Source organism: Frieseomelitta varia, unplaced genomic scaffold, assembly GCF_011392965.1.
Source record: "Frieseomelitta varia isolate USP_RPSP 00005682 unplaced genomic scaffold, Fvar_1.2 scaffold_246, whole genome shotgun sequence".
In the NCBI taxonomy this organism is placed as follows: Eukaryota; Metazoa; Arthropoda; class Insecta; order Hymenoptera; family Apidae; genus Frieseomelitta; species Frieseomelitta varia.
In genome coordinates, this window is record NW_025109975.1 from 268633 (window position 1) to 294251 (window position 25619).

A 25619-nucleotide genomic window follows, 5' to 3' on the forward strand; every position below is an offset into this window, starting at 1 on the left:
TTTTTTTGTTTAGGAACAGATTGTCACGAGTACAAGTGACTTACAAGTGGTATAGTCTGTAGAATAAGTTTCGATCCTGTCTCACGTACTACAGTGTTCTTAAACGTTCTAACCGCGATGTGTTTTTACTCGTTAATTCGTTTCCTTCATTTTGTTCTATATTAACGAACGTTGTACGGTGTGTACACGGAACGAATCGGGGGGGAAAAAAAATGCGGTATTACGATGAAGTCACGCCCGAGCATGAGAAAGCATAGATAGTTTCGAAATTGACATATCACGCATTTTCTTGGATTAATCTTGCACCTAATCAGCGTATATATATATATCTATTGTGTTAGTTACATCTGAAGAATAGTCGTATTGTACATGTTTAGATATGTCCGAGAAAGAATCACCTGTTTAATATTTGTGCAGTGTGTGATTTGTCATTTTGTGTACGTACAATACACATATGTACGTCACCGATGTCCGACGTTTCGATTAATTTGCGCTTTCAAACAATAACGCCTACAACGAAGAATGAAATAACGAATGTTTTGCGAGACAAAGAAATAATTTATGCAGACCTAAGTAGAGAGAAGGATACATGTATCGAGCTATCGTGTTGAATGTCATGAGTTAATATTTACAAAAATACAGTTGTCGCGAATGTCGATAATTTTTTAGATTTAATTATGGCTTTCTATATTTTCTTTTCTACTAAATTCGTTATTGTTCGTTTGTTGCGAATTAAAAATTATAAGACAAAGGAAATGAAAATCAATAGTTCCACAGTCATTGGTAGATATAATATATTTTAGCTGCCTTAAAGAAACCATACAATGATAATCCTGAGCATACACAATATATGTGTCATATTAATATATACTATGATGGTAACCAATTGTTTTTTTTTTTCTAAACACCTGTATTAAATGAAATCAGTTCTATGTTTTTCTATATAACCCTACAAAATTTTTGAAAATAAATATATTAATGCCATTTTGTAGAAAATCTATTGTACGTATGTAACGATAAGATAAGATACATAGTGACATTGAAAAGAGATAAAGACATTTTCTTATTTTTCAGTTTAATAACAAGGCTTTTTTGAAGGAAAATTTGAATCCTCCTATCTATCAATGTGAGTAATTTTATTCCATTTCATTGTTGCATGTAATCTATCATTTTTTTTAAAAAGGTAGTTCGGTTCAAATTCCTTTTCTTTCGATATAAAACTTCTTTGATTTCTATTCCAATTTCCTTTATTAAAATGCTTGCAAAAGGTACTACTATTAAAAAGAGAAAGTAGTTTCAATTATTAATCAAATGTTTCATATTTCCAAAATAATTGAATAAATCTTATTAATATTGCACAAAAACTGCAACTGTAATTTCATATCAGAATGCTTTATTGAAAGGGCATGGCTTGTATTCAAAAAGCCTATGACCGTTTTAAATATAAACTATAAACTATCCAAATTCCAGTTTTCATTTAATCTCTTAATTAATTTGAAATATTATTTTCTTTATAATATTGCATTTGTCTATAAAGGAATTGAGTAAGTTCATAAGTTTTTAACCTTATATTTCTTTTTTTTCCAAGATTATCTTTTTTTTTATTAAATTTTTTAACATGTGGTATAATATTTTACTAATAGTAACATTTTCCTCTCTAGTTAAACAAAATATTTTTATTGGCTCCCTTTTCGTATTATTATAGCGATAGTAAGGTTAAATATTCATAGAATAAAATTTTATTATTTTTTTTATGAAATATTTCTGTAACACTTCAGCGATATGCCCTGTACATAGTACTTAAAAAAATATTCTCAACTAAACAAAATTGTATTTTGTATACTGATCACCATGAGTTGTGCCTATTTAGTTCATAAATGATCCTTAAATATATTAATATGATATGTACAGTACAAAATTTATAATATAATTTATTAGTATTGTGTATTAAATTGTTACATATATATTTCATTTAGATTCATATGCTTATAGTATGTATTACATTAGAAAAATAAAGAATGCAGTATTCTGTGCAATATTTATTTGCATAATAACTAGTAATATTATTAAAGTTCCACTCAAAATGCTCTTAGTTAATTGTATTATCATTTTTATATTAAATAAAAATTCATTCATCATTGACAGGTAAATGTAACAAATATTTCTTATTTATTTATTAAACTATCTAATAGTCTAGGATTTTATTGTGATTTGGGAGTTTTCTATATTTGTGGACAAGAACTAGCTTCATCAACGACCCCAGCCATATTTCATATGCCAACAATGGCTATGCAGAAGGTAAATTTCATTAACTGGCCATAGTTAACAAAATAACAATTGTTAATACTTTACTAATCAATCATATTGTTAGAAAATGTTTAAAGAACGAATAATGTAGTTAAATGTTTTGTAAACTACATTAATAAATGATATACAGGGTGTTGATAAAAATTGAAAAATTGCAAACTGTTATAGATATATATACTTTTAAAGAATCTTATGTATTCTTGTAATTTAGAAATTATAGAAATAATTATAATAGGATATAACATCCTGTATATGTAAAAAAATACCAGGATTATAGTATTTAGTAATACAATTATCGCACATATTTGGAATCATTCATGTTTTATTTTTTGTGGGATTATGTAATAATGATAAGTTCTGCACATTATGCAAGTCAGTATTGCATTAAATTATTTGAAAAATCATCAATGTTAATTTTATTATAAAAACAATTTTTTAATGTTTCTTAACATGTTTCTTATAAGGAAGCTTGACTGGCTGTGGTAAAATTTTTCTTTTTTAAACAGAGATTATGATAATAGAAATTACAATTTAATGTACATAAATATATAATATAAAATGTACTGATTTAGTTTGAAGAAATTGTTTATCTTGAGTACATTTATATAGGCACATCTCAAAAAGAAATTAATCTGCTTTAAGGCTTAATACATCATATTATTTTACAATATTTTGTTTGTAATTTGCAAATTATATAGTAATACCAAATAATGCTAAAAAGAAAAAGAACAATACTGAAGAGGATTTATTTACTTTTATATCAATCATACTTTTACTTTAGCTACTTTCATCCATCTTATTACTAACCAAATAGAAAGTGGTAATGTTGATTTGGTAAAAGTAGAGTAACATAAGAACTTTACTATAAGTTTCTTGTTTTCTTACTAATGCATATTTAGTCGCATGGCTTTGGTATTAAGTGATTGCCCATATTTATTGCCAAAATTATTTAAAATAATTTTTTCTATATAAACATAACTGCATTCATATATTTCAGTTACATTGGAAATTATTAGCATATATTAAATGTAACTGATGAAAATGTGAATATATGTGATGATAAGTATGGGCTTCTAAAAGAAATAGGAATTTTACTACTTGCTTATGATATACAGTGGTAATTTTTTAGATGAGAAGACAAGGTCAAGACGTCATGCAGGTGAATTTGGCAGGTATCAGGCGAGATATTGTTAATCTTGCCCATAACTATAGCAATGCTCAGGTAAATAAACAATATTTTATTCATTACATAAATGCATTGTTTTAAAAATGAAATATTATGTATGCAGAAAGCTGTACGCAAAGCCACCAGTAATGATCCTTGGGGTCCAAGCAGTACTCTTATGGCAGAAATTGCTGATTTAACATATAATGTTGTGGCTTTTACTGAGATTATGCAAATGTTATGGAAAAGATTAAATGATCATGGTAAAAATTGGCGACATGTGTACAAAGCTTTAGTTCTTCTAGAATATCTCATTAAAACAGGCACTGAAAAAGTTGCACAGCAGTGTAAAGAAAATATTTTTGCCATTGAGACTTTAAAAGGTAAATAATTTTGTAGTTTGTGGTATATAAATCAGTATAAAATGTTTTTGCTTTTCTTCATTCAGATTTCCAATATATGGAAGGATCTAAGGATCAAGGAGTCAATGTTAGAGAAAAAGCTAAGCAACTAGTGGCCTTATTAAAAGACGATGAAAGATTAAGAAATGAAAGAGCTAGAGCATTGAAAGCAAAAGAAAGATTTGCACAATCAGTTAGTGGGTTTGGTAGTGATGGATTAGACACTATGTCACCTGTAAGCAGTGATGTAAGTACATTGATACGATATTAAATATATGCATTGATACGAAAATTAAAGGTTTAATAATATGAAAACATATATTTTAAAATAAAATGTTTTCTTTCTTGTTCAGTTTCAGGATTGGGAACCATGTCGCTTGGGATCTGAAACTACAACTAGACGTACGAGTAAATGCTCATAATTTTTTTTTTTTTTTTTGCTAATATATAAATATATGTATTTATATATTATTATAATATAAATATAAATATATATAGTATAGTATTATATTATAAATATAAATATATATCGTTCATAGATATGATCATGATTGATTATAATTCATATGTCTTTCATAGCTGAATTAGAAGCTGCAAGACCACAAACAGTAGGTGAAGAGGAATTACAGTTACAATTAGCTTTGGCAATGTCAAGAGAAGAGGCAGAACAAGAAGAACAAAGAAGACGTAGTGATGATGTCAGATTGCAATTAGCTCTTAGTCAAAGTCAGCAAGATTTTAAGTCAGTAAAAATCATATTAGATTTAATATATTTTCCAGTTATCGCAAAATTCATTTTACCTAAAAAAATATATTAATTTTAGAGCGCCGCAAACTGAGAAACAAAGTCACATGCTAGATTTATTGGATGTAAACTTAGAAGAAGCATGCGGATATAATGTAAAAACCGATCCTTGGGGTATACCAATTACACCGCCTCCGCCCAGACCTCAAGTATGTTTATTTTATATTTAGTTAAATTTATATATTTGCTTATTGCATGATAAACGCCACATTTGCATGTTACACAACAGTCTTTGGATTTATCTCAGTTTTATCTGTATAAGGTATGTTCGAGTAACGCAATAAACATTATGTATTGACAAATCATTAAAAAATTTATTAAAAGTTAAACTTCAAATTTACGTATTCTTCTTTATTATGTAGCCACAAAACGATCCGTGGACCGTTCCTACGACAAGCAGTACGTCACCTGCAATAGATCCATGGACTCCCGTCTCATCGCAAAGACCAAGTAAAATTTATTGAAAAAGAATTTTAATATTTACGAAATCACTTTAATTTAATTTGTGATTAATTCGTAATTCGATGTTAGCTGCTGCAGTTGATCCGTGGCGAGCACCTCCATCATCACCCGTAACAGTTACAACTTCACCAAACACGGATCCTTGGTCGCCAGTACCTTCTACTACCACTGCTACTATTGATGCTGATACAAATAAAAAATCGGTAAAGTGTTCATTTCTTTAACTATCTTCTGTAACACGGGATTATTGATTTATTGATTTATTTACATACACATATATGCATATGTATATTAATACACTTGTCTTAAATTATTTAGATCAATCGAGAAGGTATGACATCTACTTCTCCATCTTTTAACAATCCTACCTTAACACAAAATATTGGTTTTGCGGCACAATCGCCGCAGAATATAGGCTTTAATTTGCCTACAACTTCAAGCGCTACATTCAATACAACTAGTAACGATTTCAACGGTACTGGTCCTAGTCTTAACAATTTCTCCATTGGAAATCAAAATAGTTCTGCAACCAGTCCATTGAGCGATTTAGATGAATTTGATGTAATTACTAACAGGAATAAGCCTGCAGGATCTAGTCTGCAAACTACGAATAACGGTATTTATCAATCAATTTTGTCATTCTTTTTTATTTAATCGCTATATAATAATTTATTCTTCTTATTGATTGCAGTAAATACAGTGTCGCCAGATCCGTTTGATTTAGGGAGCATAGCGGAAACTCTTCCCACTAGTACTGGAGCTGTTAAAAAAACACCACAGTCGTTCCTCGGAGAAAACTCTGCTCTTGTTAATCTTGATAATCTTGTCAGTACCTCTGCGATCAAATCAACAACACCCACACCTGCAGGTAACGTTTCATCTGGAATGTCATACACAGTACAAAAAATTTTGAAATACAAATTAAAAATTAATTTTAAAATACAAATGGTGAAACTTATAAAATTTATTGTATGTATATACATATATATCATCGTTTATTTAAAAAAAATTACCACATTACAATTTGACTATGTTGTTATGGTTTTAATTGAATATATTCCAAGCTTCATATATATTTTGTTCGCAAAATAGCGTTTCATTGGAAGTAAATTCGTGAGTATTTTCAAGATGGTGAACAATATTGCATGAATGCATGATTCAGATATTGTGTTCAAGTATGGTATTGAACTCATATTTGAAATGGATTTTATTTTCAGTAAAAAAATGATGATATATTAAGAAGGTTATGATATATATTGTGAAACAAAATTTTCTGACTAGTTTAACACATTCCGTGCCACATTGTTTTCATATTTTTATTTCCATATTCCGTTCAAATTGTGTGTTTCATAGACATATTAGAAACAAAAGTTGTTTGTTTATATTTTTGATTTGTTTGCATCAGTATTTGATATAATCGTTAAAATACAGCATGGAATATGTTAACCGTTTAACGCATTTAACGATTTAAATTAATATTAATAAAAATTTACAGCGACCATGTCATACTCGGCAAATCCGTTTGCGACGGCAACACCACCGCCCCGTCCTACAATTAATCAGATTCGACAAGATCCTTGGGCAGCGAATACAACTACTACAGCGAATCCGTTCCTCTCGTAACTTGGTGACTATTGTCGAAGGTGTCAGTCGAAAATCAAGAGCACTGTGGTCTAAAAAGTATTCGAGATTTTTAGCGGTAACCCTGTACGGTATAAGTTTCTTGCTCTTTATGAAGTTACTTTATTTCAAGATAACAAATAACAAATGGATAACAAACAGTGTCGAATCAAAGTAAAGTATTTGAACATTTTAGTCTTACTTTTCCAATCTTTGGTAACAAATAAAGACTTGAAAATGTCTAATTTGCTTAATCTGTTTGGACTGATGCTGGATAATGCAACTATGTCCATAAAAACATAGCTGACATTGATATTTATTTCAACGTGATAATTGAGAAAAATTTACAAAATATTTCTCTACATATTTTTCTTCACTGTGCAAAAATATTTGTGTCTACTATAATTTTACTATTTGTATTTTATTGCATACTAACGATGAAGGAGGAACTATCTGAAAAGAGAAGGTAATATATAATAAATGAAATATAAGGTTACAAGAGTAGTGACTTCGATATCAAACATTTAAGCGGTCCCAAGGTATAAGAAATTTTATAAAGACTTTTTCCATTTGTAGTATATTTTTTAAGTGCAACTCGAATTGGTCATAGGAAATCATTGACTAAAATTTTCATTGTGCTGTAGACTATAAAATAACATTGATATCACGATCATTTCCTTTATTTTGTATTTATATACTGCTTTTCTACAGCTAACGAGATCGTGAGACTGTAATCGTGATTTGCAGAAGTATATTATATCGAACAGGGTTCTTCAATTTATGTTATACGCTTAATATGACGTGCATTGTGGTTCGTGAAAATATTGGTGTCATAGCATGCCTTTTATACTCATCTTGCAAAAAGAGATATGTATTCTAACAACACAATGTCTTTTGCTAATTGATTACTTGATTGAATATCTTGATTTATTTGCAGATGAGACAGTTGTGCAGTTTTATGGCTGCAAAAGTAATTATATCATCTTCTAATATTGTTAAAGTACATACGTATATACAATTTGAATTTAGTTGTGAAATTTTAACCGTTTGGTTTGAATAATCACCGAAAATATTTGCATAGGCTTCGTGCACCGCAGAAAACCAAACACAGCTGTAGCTAATATGCATTTTCCTGTTAATGATAAATCAGTGCGTTTTACTGTTTTACGAGGACTTTCGCAAAATCTTATGTTGGTTTCTGTAGGTGTTTTAGAAACTTTTCAAAGAAAATGTCTAACGCGGTGTCTTTATTTCTTCGACTGTCAAATTTAATGAACCAACATGATCTGATAATGAAGAATAATGTAAAGTGCATTAGCTTTCTTTGTACGTGACAACAATTTACAATTGTACCTTGATTTATATAAAAAGAAAAAAGAAAATTGTAAATATGTTATAATAGCATATCGTTCCCCAATTGTCAAGTCTTTTACGTGTAGAATATTCTAAATAAAACCCGAAACTGTTTTTTAACGTCTTAGTTATTATAGTCTTTGAGGAAATTGTTGCCGGGTTTATTGTTTTATATGTTATGAATATCTTTCACATCGACGACTATCGCTGCAATTCCATAAAATAAAAATAACTTCCTTAAGATGATAATAATATATTTATTAACAATTTTTTAAAAAGAAAGCTACATTGCTGGTAGTCGTATTGTCAATCGGCATTCCCTTTTTAAGAATATTCATGCATTTTACAATTTTTACAATTTTTACAAAGAAACGGTTTCGTACATTTAACGATTGACAAAGGGGAACTATATTTGTCTGCTTATCCTAAGTAAATTAGATATGAGTTGCAAAATTAAAATTTTGTTGAGTAATTATCGCTTAAATAATTCCATTGTATTATTCTTAATTAAATTAATAATTTTATTTCATTATGCATTTTCAACATACTTGCTTATATGATTGAAATTGTATATTTAACGCATATGTATCCAGATGTTCGCGAAATGATGAAGTTAGAATTATATGGTAAAATTTAATCTCACTTAATTCAGGATTTGAAAGAAGCATCGACTCAATGATCTGTAGTCACTGCTTTTGTAGAAAAAGCACTGTTCGTCGTGTTTAATGAATGTACCAGCATTTGTTTTAATTAACAAAAATATCTTATTTTTCTATATGTATCTAATACAATGTACCAGCTTCATTTTTACGCGAACAATGGAACACTGTTTATTTTCTAGAATTGGTGTAAGTGCAGAAAAAATTCAATGAACATTTATAAATGAAATGATATATTTTAGTAGATTATATTATTATTATTATTATTATTATTATTATTATTATTATACAAATAAATGTAAAAATTTTTAATTTTTCTGATTAAATATTTAATTTGAAGATCCCTTGATATCTTTTTCTGCAAAAAATTCTAACTAATAATATATCAGAATGTAAAAATAAATTTAAATTTCTTACGAAATTAAAGCAGTAAGTTAAATGACTTCTGTTTTTTATGTAGGGAAAGAGAAAGTACAAAATGAAATATCTGTGTGAACGCACAAAAAAGTTATTTTATTTTAGAGAGATGCTTCAGTTGAAGAACTTATAGTAACAGGGGGAAGGAAATGTGATCGAACTTGACTATGTAACTGTGCTATTTCAGGATCTTCCCTTTCTAAAGTTCTGAGTAATTGTGCAAATTGTACTGTACCTAAAAATAAAAAAAAGAAACGAAAACAATAAATTATATTAAACAATGCGATCAATTTTGATTACAGAAATGAAATACAGTTGAGTCCTTTACCTTCCCGACCTTCTGGAAAACCATAGTTTTTGATAACGTCCATTTGAATTTGTACAACAATTGGAAAAACAAACTGCATCATTTTCAGCATTTCATTTCCGGAGTTTTCCTTAGCTTCTGCAAGCTTTTGAGTATTTTCCGGGGTGTTCAATGTTGTTAGAATGTCGGTTAAAACAGCTGAAAACAATTAATTTTATTTATATGAATCTTTAAAAAGACATACTAACAGTATTACGATATTATTACGAATTTTCAAATGTACCTTTTGCAACTTCTGAAGTGAAAACGGGTAAATCAGTCATTGTAAGAACAACAATTTTATATAATTTAAATATATAATGAAGTAAATTTAGACGTTAGTTCACTTGAGAGAAGAGGTTAAAAAATTGCAGAATGTCTTTTCTGTAAAGTTATTTAGTTTAAAAAATATGAGTAGAATTTACTTTTACTTTTGTAGTAATGCTTTTTGTCATATTTTAAACTACTTGTACATAGTCTTTTTTGTCACTATCACAGACAAGGTGAAAAATAAACTTGACATTCAATGATTTTTCTGTGAAGTGCTGTCACCTATTGGAAAGTATCTATTAGGATTAAATCAGATACTGTTGTCTATCGAAACATTTAGATCCTTTCAATTTAATCATTAAATAACAATACATAGCTCATTCCTATCATAGTTTTTATTTACTTGCACAGACGAGCTAATTATCTAAAATGCACATAAGATAATATGCGACAAGGACAATAATAGCGATTAATTCTACATTTTATCGCTGTGTGATGCTATGAATCGATTAAATTTTCATTTGACTTATGAAAAAAAATTTACAGGATTAATTTGCGAATTATTAATTTGCGATTCTTTTACAAATTGCGTTTCTTTTTTAACTAGAGCCTAAGTTTTCCATTTGACCATCATGCAATTCAGAAATAAAGATCTGCAAATTTTGAATGCGAAACGTCATTTCTCGTAAATTACATTTGAAACTTGAATCAAAATTAAGTTTGGATATAATTGAAGACAAGGAATGCTACTTAACGTAAAGTTCTTTACATTTTGTAATTACAAAGCGAAGCCATTCAAATCTGTTAGGTAGAATTCGTAAATTTTTGTAGATTAAATGGAAAGAAAGTTCGGAATCAAATTTGAAAGCTGCAATATATCAAGTCTATTCTGTTCTTAGTCAATACCATGATTATTTCATCACAGATGAGATACAGGATAAACCTGTTTTGTAAGTACCTCGTCTGTGGTTGAATATAATTCCTACTTTAGTAAGCAGAGTAAGAGAGCATAAGAAAAATTCTGATTTTTTTTCGAGTTTGGTGAAACACTAATTGAAAATATGATCCCATATAATTCTATCTTTGATCACAGCTTTGATCAACATCGCTACTCTCAAAACGTGTTGGAACATCTAAACAAAGAACTGATTCAAGCGACATATCAAAGAGGGCGCTTATGATAAATTCATGCCACTTGTCATTCGATTCAATGACATAGTGTACACACGAAGAAAAAAATAGAGAATCTAGAATTAGAAAGAAGCATTAATAGCTTTTTTGTTGCAATACGACGGAAATTTTCTAGTTTAGACAAGATACGACCAATAATTCCCGAAATAGTGATACGCATACGATGAATAAAATGTTTTTAACAAAGAATACTTAACATAACCTATAAATGAGACGATCGTTAAAAGTCACTTAGGAAACGTTAAAAATCACTCAGAGGATTCCACAATGTGTTCTATCCATGATCAAGCGTTTTTGCAAATTTTACAAGAAGAGAGAGATATTACAAACTTTTTAGATGCATTTTTCGGATTTTTGTACAGATGGTAAATAAATTTATCGTAATAAAAATGTACATATCATGTTTTCATAACGTTCAAATTTTCTTGTAATTTGCAGTACAGATTTTTATGTTGAATCCGGGCCAGACCCAAAACTTGGATTTCCAGCTGGTACGATAGAAAATCTTGTTTTATATAGTTTTCAAAAATGGAAGAATATCTCCAAATTTCCCAGTGGAACAGATCCTCCGATCACGCAGGATATTGTTGTCCAAAATAGCGATAAAGAACAGGATGAATCGATGACAATAGAAGAGGATACCGTTATTCCACAAGTTGACCATGAAGTAGAAATTGAAACGTACAGAGAAAACGTAAATCAACTTGGTTATTTAATTCAAAGAGATAGGTCATCTGATAGTTACAATGGTGCAGTGAGGGAAAATTATACGTGGTCGCAAACTATTAGTGATATAGATGTGCTGGTAAAGCTACCTAGTTGCATAAAAACAGCAAAAGACTTGAGAGTTCATATTGATTCAAAAGAAATTAAAATAGAAGCAAGGACATCGAGAGTTGAACAAAATCAGGAAGTAGAGGAATGTCGGTATTTTGTATGGACTACAATTTTTAAGGGGAAATTGTGCTTTAAAGTTCGAAAAGACGAGTCAGTATGGAGCATAGTGCCTGAACAACATATTAATGTTAGTTAATACATCTTAATAAATAGCATTTTAACAGGGTAAATAGTAAATTAATATGTGTAAATCGCATGGTATTATTGTAGATTCATCTTGAAAAAGCTTCAGAAAGATGGTGGGAAGCATTGATCGTCGGTGAACCAAAAATTGATTTAGCTAAAATAGACTGTTCAAGGAATTTGGATGAAATGGGAGCAGAGGAACAAATGAAAGTACAAGAATTAATGTGGAACCATCAACAGAAGCTTTTGGGTAAACCAACCAGCGAACAGATTGTAAGTGCACGTAAAAGGTTACTGAATTTACGATTGTGCGTTTAAGAATAAATTTTTAACATCAACATCTTCGCTTGCAGAAAATGGAAAAGATACTGAAGAAAGCGTGGGAGGCAAAAGGATCTCCATTCGAGGGCACACCATATGACCCTTCATTAATAAATTTCAATTAATACATTTGTACCATCTATTTTTTATTTCGTTAATCATAAATTCTACCTTAAGTTAAAGAATTCTGTAAATACACAATCGTTTTTGTACATCACACACCTTACATTATGGGTGAAAATTCGATTATTAACAATTGTTTATTTTTTTAGAATATATTCATGTATTCTACAACAAATATATTCTATTATTACGTGATAAATATTAGATAATTTATCCATATACATCGTACGATCTGCGGATGTCTCTCACATTTCTCACCGAAATATTTTCTACGTACACCCGTGATACTAATCGAAGACTAAAAAAATCAGTCAAAAAGATGAATATCGCGACATCGGAGTGATCAATTGGAATGACAAGGGACAAGGAATTCGCGATTTGTTTGTAAAATGAAAGGAATTCCACGCTTTTCCCCTGGCGTTTGGTCTCGTCTCACCGTGGTGAGATTATCTCGTAAGGGAACAAAGAAGGAATGTTTTATGAAAGCAAACAGACAGCCACAACTGAGAAATTGTTCTCATTTACTAAAATTCTTTTGATTTTCGTGCATCCGTGACTGCGATATTCATTAATCTCGTTGCTTGTTCAATGCAAAAACTCATCGCGAGCGTAAATTTTCAAGCATCGTAATAATCTAATAATTAATTGTTATTTGCCACTTTCCAGCGTTACGACGCTACAAAGAAAACGCAGGCATTGAAATCTCCGAAAATGAGAACTCCGAAAGAGAACCACGTTCCGTTGTACAGCAACATAGTTGGCGAAAAATTCGACTCTCGTTTGATCGTTCGAACCTGCTCGACAGTAGAAAACTCCATTTCCAGAGAATCCATCCGCGTCTGGCTGTGTTATTATCCGCTGCGGATGGTAGCGAAAGATCAATCGGTTGTGTAGAAAAGAAGCGAAGAACGCGGCGCGTTGAGCACCGCTGAAGGTAAAACACAGGTAACATACCTGCTTGAGGCTACATCCATCCCCACCTGAGAGTCCGATTCTCTCTCCTTGGCTCGGGCTCTCAGCTTTTCTCCAAGCTCGAGTCGAGCCGTTAGTGTCGTTGTTGTAGGAGAGAATGGTAGTAATGTGTATCGCGGAGTATCGTGCACCCTGAAGGACGTTGCCATCGTCGATCGCCGAGTATCCGATCCTCTTCTTCTTCCTCTTCGTATCGTCTAAGGCATTCTCTCGTTCGATCGAGTCGAAAGGCTTCTCATCTCCAACGGGACCAACCAATTCGTTTTTAAACCTGGTTTTCGTGACCTGTTTCGTGATTCACGTTTCCACGGATGCTGGAGAGCCTCGAGGACGACGGCGAGTACCTGTTTCTCAGTATCGTAGCTTGCAGTGGTGCCGTGTGAGGTGAACGTAATACCAATCGGTGTGAAATCCGATTTCAGTAAGGAAATAGACGGAAAATAGAGAAGAAAAAGAAGAGGAAGAAGAAGAAGAAGAAGAAGAAAAAGAAGAAAAGAAGAAGAAGAAGAAGAGGATACCAAGATGCCCTGTTCCGCGGTGACGCTGTCCCTCGCGACCATAACCGGTATCATTGCCACTGGCCTCCTGGCGATCGCCTTTTCTACGGACAACTGGCTCTACACCGAGGTCAAGCGCGCCCAAATCCAGGTTCGTCGTTCGAATCTACAGATCAATTTGTTTTCTTTTTTTTTTTTTTTTTTTTGTACTATTTATTCCACTCGGAAAGTCCCGAGTTCTTACGTTCAATATTTGGAATGCCACGACGTTGTGCTCGTTCGTATCCTACGCGTTTTATGGATAATTCGGTTACATATCAAATATCGTATATATAGAATCATAAGTCAACATCACACAAGTTGATATATTTTCCTAAAGTTTTTTTCTTTGCTAATAAAGTCTTTCACGTTTCATTTTTTTTTTTTTTTTTCTTCTAAAGAATTAAAAATAACTTTTGCGAAAATCTTCGTGCTTCCGTATGTTTTGAAACACGATCCTCGAACAGTTTTACGTTCTACGAATATTTGACGATATTTTCGTAGTAGAAATATTGTATCGTCGAACGTATCATCCCGGATACAGTCAACATTCCTCGCGAGACGAATTCCAACGTGGAACGTTGTCCCGTAGAGATTAATCTCTAATTAAGATTTAATTAAGATTTTTGAACTTTTAGCATGAAAAGAAAATGTACCGATGATCATTCCCAATAGCAAAGAAACACCGTTAATTAATGATAAATTATCCAGATGAATCGTGACAAACGTATTTAAAACTAAGTGTTCCGTTGCTCGCATACATTTTTTAATTGCTTCGACCCCTCAACGAAAATATACAAATTGCGCTGGACGAAGCTTCGCAAATGTCTAATTCTTTTTCCCAAACGTTTCAACAATGTTGATCGTCGCGAGAAACTCGCGTCGATTCGGATACGATTTGCGAAGCAACAGGCCGGAAGTGAAATCTCTCCAGTTTCTGTCGTCCTTGTCGCAGGTGAATGTTCGGGTCGAAGGTCAAGTTCATCCTCGGGGGCGTTGAGTGGCTGTTGAGTGGAAGAAATTCTCACGAAGCTTTCGTGAAATATTCCACGGGAAGGCCGTGTTGCGTTTATAGCGGGCGGTACCGTTCTTCCGTGCAACTCGCATCCAACGAGCACACTCCATTAAAGTCTAAACATAATCTTCCCAAGATTCTAAGAAATTGTTCCTTCTCTATTACGTTTGCCACCAGTTTGAGAATCGATCAAAGGATGGAAGTTGTTCTCATTTGTCACGCTACTGCGTCCGAACTAATGACTCCAATTGTATGTAGTCTTTAATCTCCCGTCTCATATAATGATTCAAGTCTCGTGGAGTTTCAGCTGACGGGATTAAATGTGCCTTAATTGAACTTAATCAATTTCGATGTAAATGCCGTAACGCGATGTACGATATGAATATAAATATACTAATACGATGAATTGCATTTAGAAAGATTTCTTTAATGCAATTTTATATTATTATTATTATTATTATTATATATATGATATTATATACATATATATTTTATATATTATAATATATATATATATAATAGCAGAAGAGTGGTAGATAATGCATAATTTTGAAAATTTTATAATACAATATAATATATAATAATATGTATAATAGCAGAAGAGTGATAGACAATGCATAATTTTGAAAATTTTATAATACAATATAATATATAATAATATGTATAATAGCAGAAGAGTGGTAGATAATGCATAATTTTGAAAATTTCATTATATATTATATTTATTATATATTTATTAATATATTTATTTATTATATATATATTATTATTATTATTTATATATATAAAATATCTTATATATTATAATATGTATAATAACAGAAGAGTGGTAGATGATACATAATTTTGAAGAATCGTAAGGTTTTCGCGTCACCATGAATTTCCATGGCCGCTCGGATCAATTGGATTTCGGCTAGTCGTCGTTTCTAATTCACGGTGTGTTCCGAACGATCGACATTCCGGGGCCGCGCCCATTTTCAACGCCTGTCGTCGGCTCACGACAAGTTTTGCGTTTAGCCGTGTCGTAGAGCACGCAGCGGAGCGGTGCAATCGTATGCAATCTCTTTTATGGGAATCGACCCATTGCGAACCGCGTCGGGACATTGCTGGCATTTTCCTCTTAAACGTACGCCGCGGTTTCGTTCGCGCGCAGCTTTCTTTCGACACTTTATTTGGTAGAGATCGAAGAAAAACATCCCGGCCGCCTCTACGAACTTTCTTGGAGAGAGAACTTTCTTGCCGATTCAACCACCAACGAGAGTGTACACGAACAGAGGATGCGTTTATTAACAATAATTTTGTTTAAGACCCGAGACTGAAAGTTTCTGTTTAAGTTTGTGCCTCTGTTGACGTGCAAACGTGAATGAACACGAGGAGAGAAGAAAAATTATTGTATAAATACATCAGAGATGCTTGTCTAAATGCTTGTGGAAACTTTCATATTAAACCAGTTTCTTCCCTTTTTTTTTTTATCTTCGCTGTTAAAGTTTGGTTCGCTGAACTGTTGGAACACAAAGTATTGTCTTTGTGCCAACTTTCTCTCGGGTTGTACACTTTTGATCCTGAACAGAGAAGTTCTGAAAGAGGAAAGAGATGGAGCCAATCGCGAGGATCGCAGCTTTATTACGATCAGTTTATTGAACCGCGAAGAGGACGCTCACACCAATCGATTTAAAATATCCTCGCGATCTAGCGCAGAGAGGCAAACGAAACACGCATACTCATTCTTGGACGATGTTCAGGAAGAAAAACTCGTCGCGATTTGTCATTACGACAAGGCCCATTCATTCGCTGCTCTTGATTCAAACTTTATATTTGTACACTGCGATTCAGAATCTCACCTAATCTACGCTATTGAAAAAGACTCGTCTATTTAAATCTTGTTCAACTTTTAATTAAAAAAAAAAAAAGTGCATTTTATCGTTGTATAAATTTGTAGAATCTCTATGAAAGATGACGAATCGATCGCTTCGATTTTTCTGCTACCGAGTTCATTTCGTAATTTAATCGCAAGTCAATCCGAACAGGGCTGTTGGTATCGTTGCAGTTTCCTCGCGAAGCAATCAGCAGAGAACGGTGGATGGTGGATCGTGGCCGATAGAGAGGCAGCATGACGTACCGAGCTCTGTTATTTTCGCCAGCGCGTTCCGAGCGCGTTTACCTTGGCGATCGCAGCCGCTGAACGCGCATTAGAATAAAAATGTTGGCTCGTTCCCCCGTCGCCTTCCACCAGTAGGCTCCTGGTGTGTGCATACACAGTTACGCTGGCTCGTATCATCTCCTCCCGGACGGTGTAAATGATTACGGCCTTCCGATTGCGCCGCCAGTAATTCCCACCGATCGGCAAATTACGCCGCCATGCGCCGCCGGAGTACATGTATGTTCTTTCCCCGAGAACTTATTTGGCAGAGGAATCCTGTCGACCTTTGTCCTTGTTTTCCTTTCGCGATGTTTCACGCCACTCGGTCGAGATCGATCTCGCGTGGCGTGGCTTCAGATGGTCATCCTCCGGACTCGAGACTTTGCAAACTGGAAAAAAGCGTTGTGCAATGAAATTGACACAGTTGCGCTGAAGTATGTAAAAAAGCGAGCACTGGTCGTTAGTCTGTTTCTTCTTTTTTCTGCGTGTAAGTTGGCTATTGAACGATCGAGTTCGAAGGTTGATCTTTGGTGATATTTCATAGTGGCTTCTGTTTATTTCAACTGGCGTTTGCACACAAAAATAAAACTCGCTCTGTTCCGCTTGTATCATGTATTGTCGCAGGAAATTTAATCGCATCTTCCAAATGAAACTAAAAAATCCAGAGGATATTACTGTTAATCGAATTGCACAATGGCGAAAACAGGTTTTTCATATAAACAAAGCGGGATTGCTTCGAGAAAAATATTCAAGATTTCGAGATACCAGAATTGCACGTGAAGCGTGAACGAAGCCGAATGAAACAATAGAATAGTGCAGAATTCACAGGTCTACGTTTGAAAATCTTGAGCCTTGAAAATATGGTCCAGTGCTCGTCAACATTTATGTGTGTAATTGTCACGCTCCGGAGCGTCGAATAATATCTGAAGCTTCTGCGACTAAGTCCTGTAATCGTACCGTGACTGGACCGCTAGTGTAACTCAAACTTCATCGATTACTGTACTTAACATTAGCATTATATATAATATATAAGCAAGTTACTTGTAGCGCTTGATTTCTTTTCTTCTTTCATTCCTTTTGTTTCTCTCTTTTATTTTTCTTCTTCAAGAAGCTGCACGAATCGTTTAATCGTCCCGATTAGTTCATTGTCATATTTGTCTCTTGTTACTCAACGCAAGACTGATTTCAGTGTCATTAGTCGAAACACGAATCGTCACGATGCCTGTTGATGTCTGCTGCTCGTTGTGACACGAGTTTAACTGTTACGAAACCTCTGACATCGGCAAAAAAAAAAACGCACCGATGTTGTTCTTGTATTCTCTCGTATTACCGATCGAATACAATTGTCCGACGAAATTCTAGAATTCGTTATTGATCAAAGTTTTTTTTCCTTCGAACGGAGCACCAGAAATAAATAAAAAAGAGATATTAAGTTCAAACCTGAAAGCCACACCTGGCATTATAACCGAGCATTGCAAGGATACCAGAGTTGTTGCAGGGACAATCGGAATGCCGTTTTCAACAATAAACCTTTACCTCTTCGCGACGTATTTCTGTCGTTGTGCAAAGACTACCTGTCTCCATTATCTGTCTACCTGCTGGAATGAGACACAGTCTATTAGTCGTTGGTCTCTTGGACAAACCTCCGCGTCCATTCATCACCTATATATTTCTCGCCGGGAAATAATCCGATACGTGGGCCAATGTTTGTAAAGTCAATGTATCATTGTCTGGAGACACGCCGCGATTTAGGTCTACGTACACGCCATAACGTGAGAACCCGGGCAGAATGCAGGTTACGTTACCGTCGAGCTTCATTGAGCAATCGAAAATCGCGACGAAAGTTTCGTAATCAAACCGCTGAATTCGCGTTTCACGCTTACGCTGGAAATCCCCGTTTTGTCCTTGATGACGTTTTTGCCGATGTTTTGATGATCGATGTGTATTTATAATTTCTACAATCGCAAAGCCAATGATCAAGCAACATGCGTGATCGATTGAAACATCGAGGCTGGAATGTTGTACTACTTGCGTTAACCTCTTGCGCTGGAATGACGTGCCACGCATGTCGAGAATATTTGGCCCAAAATTGCAATAATTTCTCAGTGTTAAGTATATTGAAATATAATCCAGGCAAAAGAGATAATAAATTTATTACTTCTTAGTAATTTCTATCCAATGATGTACTGATGAATTCAAAAAGAAGATTTATTGTATTATTGTATACGGTTTGGTCACTCGTTATGGTCCGTGAACCAGTTACTAACGCAACAGGTTAAAACGCATAATTTTTATAAAGTTCGAAACTGAACCTAATGATCAATGCATTGTCTTTAACATTAGAATTACGAAAATGGTCAAAATGACCAATTTATAATTTTTGTTAGAAATTTTGTAGACATGAAATAATACATTTTTAGAGATTTAAATGATTTTTCTTAAAATATATAAATGAAAGCTTGTGCAAGTTATTGTTACTACAAAGTTTTCTATTTTTTCACTGTAATGTCTCTGATGGAAATTTTATGCTTTTATGCCGACTAATGTAGTTAGTAGTTCTAGTGTTAAGTGACTGAAACTAGATAATGTTATAAAAACTGTTTCTGTTTCTATAAATATTTCAGAATAACTCAAATGAGATGAATATCGTCAGTTTTAACATTAGAACCACCAAAGTGGTCAAAATGACCAATTTATAATTTCTGTTAGAAATTTTGTAGACATGAAATAATACATTTTTCGAAATGTAAATGATTTTTCCTAAAGTAGGATATATAAATGAAAGCTTGTGCAAGTTATTGTTACCATAAAGTTTCTCTATTTTTTTTTTTTCACTTTGATGTCTCTGATGGAAATTTTATGCTTTAGTCGTCTGTAGTCCTAGTGTTAACAACAGTTTCGTCGATGACTCGCGTATGCATAATTTCTACAACGTTCGAAACCGAACCCAACCATCAAGCAACGTGTGTAATTGATTGAATCATCGAGCTCGAGTATTATACCGCTTGCGTCAAAAGGGAATAAGTGGAATTTGTAGCTTTCGCAAGTTGAACGATAAAATCGACTGTCAATGTCTATCGTTCTCGGGGACAATAATGACCGTACTCGTCGAGGTCGATTGAGAAATGGGCTAACGACAGGAGGTCCTCCCTCCGACGTTGCACAAGTGTTACACGACTGTAACTCGTGTAATTCGTACGAGTGCATGTGTTTATTACGTTGGCGAGTGACCGGTGGAATTGCGGTCGTAAGGTATAATTGCGCTTCCATTGAAGAAATTGTGACATAACCGGAAGATCGATTCAGGGCACGAGTTGCAAAGGAACAGGTAGTAAGAACGACACGTCCTTGCACTCGAACGCATATGACGCGTTATATTATATTACAATACAAAGGTCGATTCTTCGACCTTCTCTTTCCTTCCTCGCCATATTAGTCCCTCAAGTAGGCGTGTCCAACTCGCGGTGTACAACCAAAATTGGAATAACCGAATAAGAATTTTGTTGTTTAAATAATTTTAACCATGAACGTTTATAATGTCCCCTTTGGGGAGTATTTACACTTGCGAGCAGATTTTTTTCCCCACATGAAGCGCACAAAATATAAATAAAATAAGAACAAAAATTTTAAACGAGAATCTTGAGACTGTACCAAACGTCAGGTATTGACGAAATCTCTAAAAAATAGGCTCAGTGTTCTCGTGAAAAGTTTTCATATTTTTTCAATTAATATAATCTAGTCAACGTATCGTTTCACTACAAAAGTTATAGTTATTTTATATAGATTATATTGAACTGATAAAAAAAAAAAATATATATATGTAAACTATGTGCTGCTCTCAACAAATTTTTGTTGGCCAATGAGGCTCGGAAGATCACCCAATCGTACAGTATCAACAAAATCGAATCTTTGAATTATTTTGAACCACTAATTGCAAGTGAAGTGATCGGTATCGAAAAATGAGCGACGCGAGATCTCGACGTGAGAGATGAAAATTGTTTTGGAAAATTAGTAAACTGCACAGAGGATTTCCGGGGCCGCGTGATTCCTCAACGCGCATAGCAGGTGATTACACAAGTGGAATGCTCAAAACAGCTGAGAAATTATATCCCCTGCGTTCTTCAGCTGGGCGCACGGAATTATATTCCCTGTGCGGGAATAACGGGACTCTTCGTTTCACCTCTCGAATACCCAACCGGATGAATTGCTCGAAGCACGGAGCAAACGAATTACGCAAAGCTGAGATAATCGGAAAGAAACATAGACCGAAAGGAAAATCCTATCCAGTGCGATTTCCGTAAAATCTCGTTTCCTTTCGAAGTTGTCGGTAAATTTTCAGAACCGTTATAAACAGATAAAATTTGCAAAGGATGAACGAGGATGTCGTTCGAATAGTAAATTACGTAATGGAAGCGAGGCGATCTATTCACGTGGTGAAAATTTGACGGCTGGTTCAACTGCGCAACCAATGTTGAAAGTTGCCACGTTTACAAAACCGAAACGTTACATTTGGGAACGTGTTTCTTCGGTGAACGGTGAGACGACATGTTCTGTTTTTTTTTTTTTTTTTTTTTTTTACTAACTCGTGCCGCGATAAAGAGCGTTTAATTACTGCGTCGTACTCGCGAGGACATTGAACTCGGTGCTCCTTTTTTGCTTTGGACAAATTTATATCTCGCGCTACCGGTTGCAGCAGTAGAAGAAGAAGCAAACGCAAATTCTACCGAGGCAGATCATGCTGGCAATACCAACGAGTAAAACGTGTATACCAGCAATCTGTGCTTTTATACAGGCTGATTCACGTAACTTGCACGCCTGAAATAACTTTCAAATTACTAATGAAAAATTATTTAATACAAAAAAGTTGCATGGTTTTAAGGGACGAAAAATATGGCGTATCAATTTTTTGTGTGTGTCGAGGGGTTTCCAAGAAATTTCCACGGTCGTTCTTCCATTTTTTCAATTGGATCATATATTTTTCTCATCGTAAATCGAAAGAATATTAAATTTCAAGTCGAAAAGTATTAAGCTACATTGTTCCTAAATCTAATGATTAAGGAGATATTTTATGATAATTTGCTCGAGGATGAAAACTGCGTAGTACTATTAGAAGATTCGGCAATGTTGTACTATACATATATGTTATTATATATAATATATAAATATATATCTTGTAATATATAGAAATATCTATTTTCTTGAATTTTTCTTTCTCTTTACGTCGAAAACTGTTAAATTCTGCAAATTTTTTCCAGTAATTTGGATTCTAGGAAGGTGTCTTTGGAAAGCAAAAAGTACCAACTCAAGTATTTCAAATGTTTCTGCATGCTATAATAACGCATCGTATGACAAGCTAATGTACTCAATACGATCAGATATTTTTTTATAAATCTAAACGCGAGGAGCCTGGTACGTTAGATCTCCTGGTATTATAGAAACCAGTATTATAGTTCTCAATTTATGTTGAGATTGTATCCAGGTTGATTTTTAGAAGAAAATCACCATCCTACGCGTTGACGTGCGCAGAGGTCACAACACTGCCGCCCACACGGGTACATTTTGCACTTTATCATTCGCAACGTTGGCAAACGTGCAAATGTACTTGTCCCTTTAAGTGCGTAGTCACCTCACCATTGTATAGCTAAACTTGGCACGTTGCATTTCGTCTTTTAGCAAACGAAAGCTTCAAAGTGAAGAATTTTACCATTCGAGAACGTCTGAAGATTTTCGTCTAAAGATTTTTACAATATCTTCCAAAATTCCTAGATCTCCAACTACAGGGAACTTTGACACAAAAAGAAATGTACATTCGACATAAGTGGATACAAAAAGAGTTCATGTAAACATAGATCAGACCTAGACCCCAATTTCTGCGAGCAGAAAAGCTAATTACTCGGTCTTTAATCACGCTTGCGAATCTCTCTTTCATCTGAACTCATTCCCCATTGTCGCGAAGAAGCACTGTCAGTCCGTCCAACCTGCCGAAACGAAAGAAAAGTAAAACCCTAGCTAATTAACGCACTTTCATCGCGATATTAAGTTTCACCAGAAAAAAAAGAAAAAAAAAAGAAGAAAGACAGTTTAATTGCCGCGGAATAGTTGACTCGTTCGATTCAGACCGAGACTCGGACGAGATTTGCGATCGTGACAATTGGTACGCGTGACGAGCCAATCACGGGGATGCTTTTCGTTCGACTCTACCGCTTGGCGATTCTCATTGAGCGGCCTCGCGTTGGATCCGCGTTTTCCTTTCTATGTCAAAGAAATCGCCGAGGCTCGACGCGCGATGTTCCCGCGCCCGAGGCGAGCTAACGCGTTAGTGGCGAAACAACGATGTGAAAGCAGATTGGAACGACCTGGACAGGCCCCGATGGGCCTCTCCAGGCTCTTTCTTTTCTTTTTCACGCACGTGACAAACGATTAAGGATCGTGAGCCCGTTATACATGCCGTTGATTCGCGTTGTACCTTGCACGCGCCTCCGCGATCCCTTCGTTCTTTCTCTCCGTGTCACTTCTCTGCTCATTTATCGACGAATTACATATGTATAATTGAAACTCGAATTCATTCCCTGGCGTTTATGGTCTGTTTTTTAACGCCAGTGACTTCTGGGTCCTTGAAAAAGCTAATACTATTATACTTTAAGGTAGGTTAATGTTTCTGAAACTGTTGTTTTTTTTTTTTTTTTTAAAGATTATTGACCCTGTTCGCGTATGACTTTCTTTTTCAGTGCAGTAACAGCGTGAGTTTTTTTTTTTTAAGACAGTGAACTCTCAAGAGTTTAGTAGTCTCGTAGCTGCAATTCGCGAGAAAGTAAACGCAGTACCACAGTTTACATGAAATTCTAATGCAACCTGTTTAGTCGTAAGGTGAGGTGGGCAGAAAAAGAAAGGAAGTCTGATTCATCGTCGGTGAACAGAGCGTGCCATTTTCCTATTTTCAATCTCCGTTTTTTATATCATTATAATCCTACGTTCTCAATAAATTATCCATAATCGATTCATTCGACGATGATCAACTCGTGGAATGTGAGAAAAAAAAAAAGAAAATTGTAAAGTCAAAGCTATATGTATATATATATATTGCTTCGATTTTACAATTTTCTTATTTATTTATTTTCTAATTTATATACTATATATATAATAAGAAAATTAATGAATTAGAAAATAAAATAAATAAACAAGAAAATTGTAAAATCGAAGCAATGTATATAGTATATATCGCGCTGAGCATGTATTCCCGTGAAAGAAAGCTGCGCGAAGCGTGGATGTTCCTCAAGGTTAAGAAAATCTCGCAACTCGCACGATTATTCAGAATCCGATTATTGCTTTATGATGAAGCGTGAACGTGGGACGCGAAATTTCTGAAGTTTTCACTGGAAACACCGGCTCTCTCGCAGCTTCCGTGGAAACAACCAGAGCAGTCGATACTCGCGATAGCCATGATCTCACGTAATCGCGTTGGGACACGAATGGGAAGCATTATTTTCAGAGGAAACCAGTTTCTGAATTACGCTCACAAGGAAATTGCATAGTAGCATTCTCGACAGCAGGAACGCTGTTCCTTCCTGTGTTTAGAGTTACGAACGTGAAAGACTTTGACAGTGAGTTAAATCCACAGATATCCTTTGATATTGTAATTATAGGTTAATCACTGAATTATACAGAGTGAGCCATAAGTTTCTTCCCATAAAATATAAGGAAGAACTAATTTTATGAATTTTAAATTAAATTTATGTTCGAACGTGATTTTTTCCATTAAATTACGTTCCAAAAATTATTAATTACAATTGTTATTTTAAACATATAATAAAAAAATTGCGGATTTATTTTAGTAGGAAGTGATTTTTGGTCCATCCTGTAGTAACAAAAGAGTTGTTGTTGGATTGCGGATTTTTATGTATTTATGGAAGATTTGGGCATATGAAAATGCATGCAACATAAGTAATATATAAGATATATAATGTATAAAAACATAAAATATACAAAGTACAATACTCCTTGTTAGATTCAACTTATTGTGTGAAACAATTTTCCATCCAGTCCTATGTTTTTAATTATCATCCTAAAAAATATTAAACATCCGCACAAACATCCGCGGTCCAGTTATTATACAAACCTACTAGTAACGCAAGGCATTCTTCTTTTAACCATTTGCGCTGGTAACTGATTGCGGAGCATAACGAGTGACCGAACCGTATACAATAATTCATCTTCTTTTTGAATTCATCGGTATGTCACTGGATAGAAATTACTAAGAAGTAATAAATATATTATTCGTTTTGCCTGGGTTATATTTAAATATACTTAAAACTGAGAGAATATTGCAATTTTGGGAGGGAAACTTTTCGACGTGCGTAGCACGTCATTGCAGCGCAAGAGGTTAACCACTTGCGCTGGCAACTGACTGCGGACCATAACGAGTGACCGAACCGTATACAATAATTCATCTTCTTTTTGAATTCATCGGTATGTCACTGGATAGAAATTACTAAG

General features: G+C 34.0%; 4 protein-coding genes and 1 long non-coding RNA gene across 35 annotated transcripts in view; 3 read left to right on the plus strand and 2 right to left on the minus strand.

The window, feature by feature from the left end:
• LOC122528146 (epsin-2) overlaps nt 1–8813 on the plus strand; it is a 9247-nt gene extending 434 nt beyond the window's left edge. The window contains exons 1-15 of one of the 23 annotated variants that reach the window (XM_043652963.1): nt 65–178; nt 1075–1126; nt 2193–2298; nt 3437–3529; nt 3597–3855; nt 3921–4120; nt 4227–4281; nt 4453–4615; nt 4698–4827; nt 4908–4940; nt 5041–5128; nt 5210–5343; nt 5459–5756; nt 5832–6008; nt 6636–8813. In XM_043652963.1, coding sequence (XP_043508898.1) covers nt 2275–2298; nt 3437–3529; nt 3597–3855; nt 3921–4120; nt 4227–4281; nt 4453–4615; nt 4698–4827; nt 4908–4940; nt 5041–5128; nt 5210–5343; nt 5459–5756; nt 5832–6008; nt 6636–6763 — 1782 coding nt within the window. In that variant the 5' untranslated portion in view covers nt 65–178; nt 1075–1126; nt 2193–2274 and the 3' untranslated portion in view covers nt 6764–8813. Of the gene's footprint in view, nt 1–64; nt 179–198; nt 218–349; nt 438–860; nt 879–1074; nt 1127–1537; nt 1545–2192; nt 2299–3422; nt 3530–3596; nt 3856–3920; nt 4121–4226; nt 4282–4452; nt 4616–4697; nt 4828–4907; nt 4941–5040; nt 5129–5209; nt 5344–5458; nt 5757–5831; nt 6009–6232; nt 6254–6635 lie in introns of those variants that run through there. The other 22 variants (XM_043652970.1, XM_043652972.1, XM_043652965.1 and 19 more) reach the window with 22 other exon arrangements.
• A 443-nt stretch (nt 8814–9256) lies between these two features.
• On the minus strand, nt 9257–10153 carry LOC122528168 (protein C10). The gene is made up of 3 exons (XM_043653022.1): nt 9780–10153; nt 9518–9694; nt 9257–9424 (listed from the first exon to the last, which is right to left on the minus strand). Exons 1-3 carry the CDS (start codon nt 9817–9819, stop codon nt 9291–9293), a joined length of 351 nt encoding a protein of 116 aa, XP_043508957.1. The 5' UTR covers nt 9820–10153; the 3' UTR covers nt 9257–9290.
• A 789-nt stretch (nt 10154–10942) lies between these two features.
• LOC122528161 (nudC domain-containing protein 3) lies at nt 10943–12469 on the plus strand. Of its 2 annotated transcripts, none has more exons than XM_043653010.1 (4): nt 10943–11361; nt 11440–12020; nt 12104–12292; nt 12373–12469. In XM_043653010.1, exons 1-4 carry the CDS (start codon nt 11334–11336, stop codon nt 12463–12465), a joined length of 891 nt encoding a protein of 296 aa, XP_043508945.1. In that variant the 5' UTR covers nt 10943–11333; the 3' UTR covers nt 12466–12469. The 2 variants fall into 2 exon arrangements, with proteins under 2 accessions (XP_043508945.1, XP_043508944.1); XM_043653009.1 differs by having other exon boundaries at nt 10946–11361; nt 11435–12020.
• Nucleotides 12470–13509: 1040 nt separating this feature from the next.
• LOC122528162 overlaps nt 13510–25619 on the plus strand; it is a 28676-nt gene continuing 16566 nt past the window's right edge. For 3 of the 5 annotated variants that reach the window (XR_006306500.1, XM_043653012.1, XM_043653015.1), the window contains exon 1: nt 13510–14083. Coding sequence is in view for 4 of the 5 variants with exons in the window: in XM_043653012.1 (XP_043508947.1) it covers nt 13958–14083 (126 nt within the window). In the remaining variant the exon portion in view is untranslated. The remainder of the gene's footprint in view (nt 14084–25619) is intronic. The other 2 variants (XM_043653014.1, XM_043653013.1) reach the window with 2 other exon arrangements.
• Nucleotides 15786–19203, minus strand: LOC122528169. 4 transcript variants are annotated; one of them, XR_006306502.1, is made up of 3 exons: nt 18789–19203; nt 17892–18724; nt 15786–17778 (listed from the first exon to the last, which is right to left on the minus strand). It is a non-coding gene; the product is annotated as an uncharacterized LOC122528169 (long non-coding RNA). The 4 variants fall into 4 exon arrangements; XR_006306503.1 differs by having other exon boundaries at nt 17892–18721; nt 18789–19202; XR_006306504.1 differs by lacking the exon at nt 18789–19203 and having other exon boundaries at nt 17892–18484; nt 18580–18781.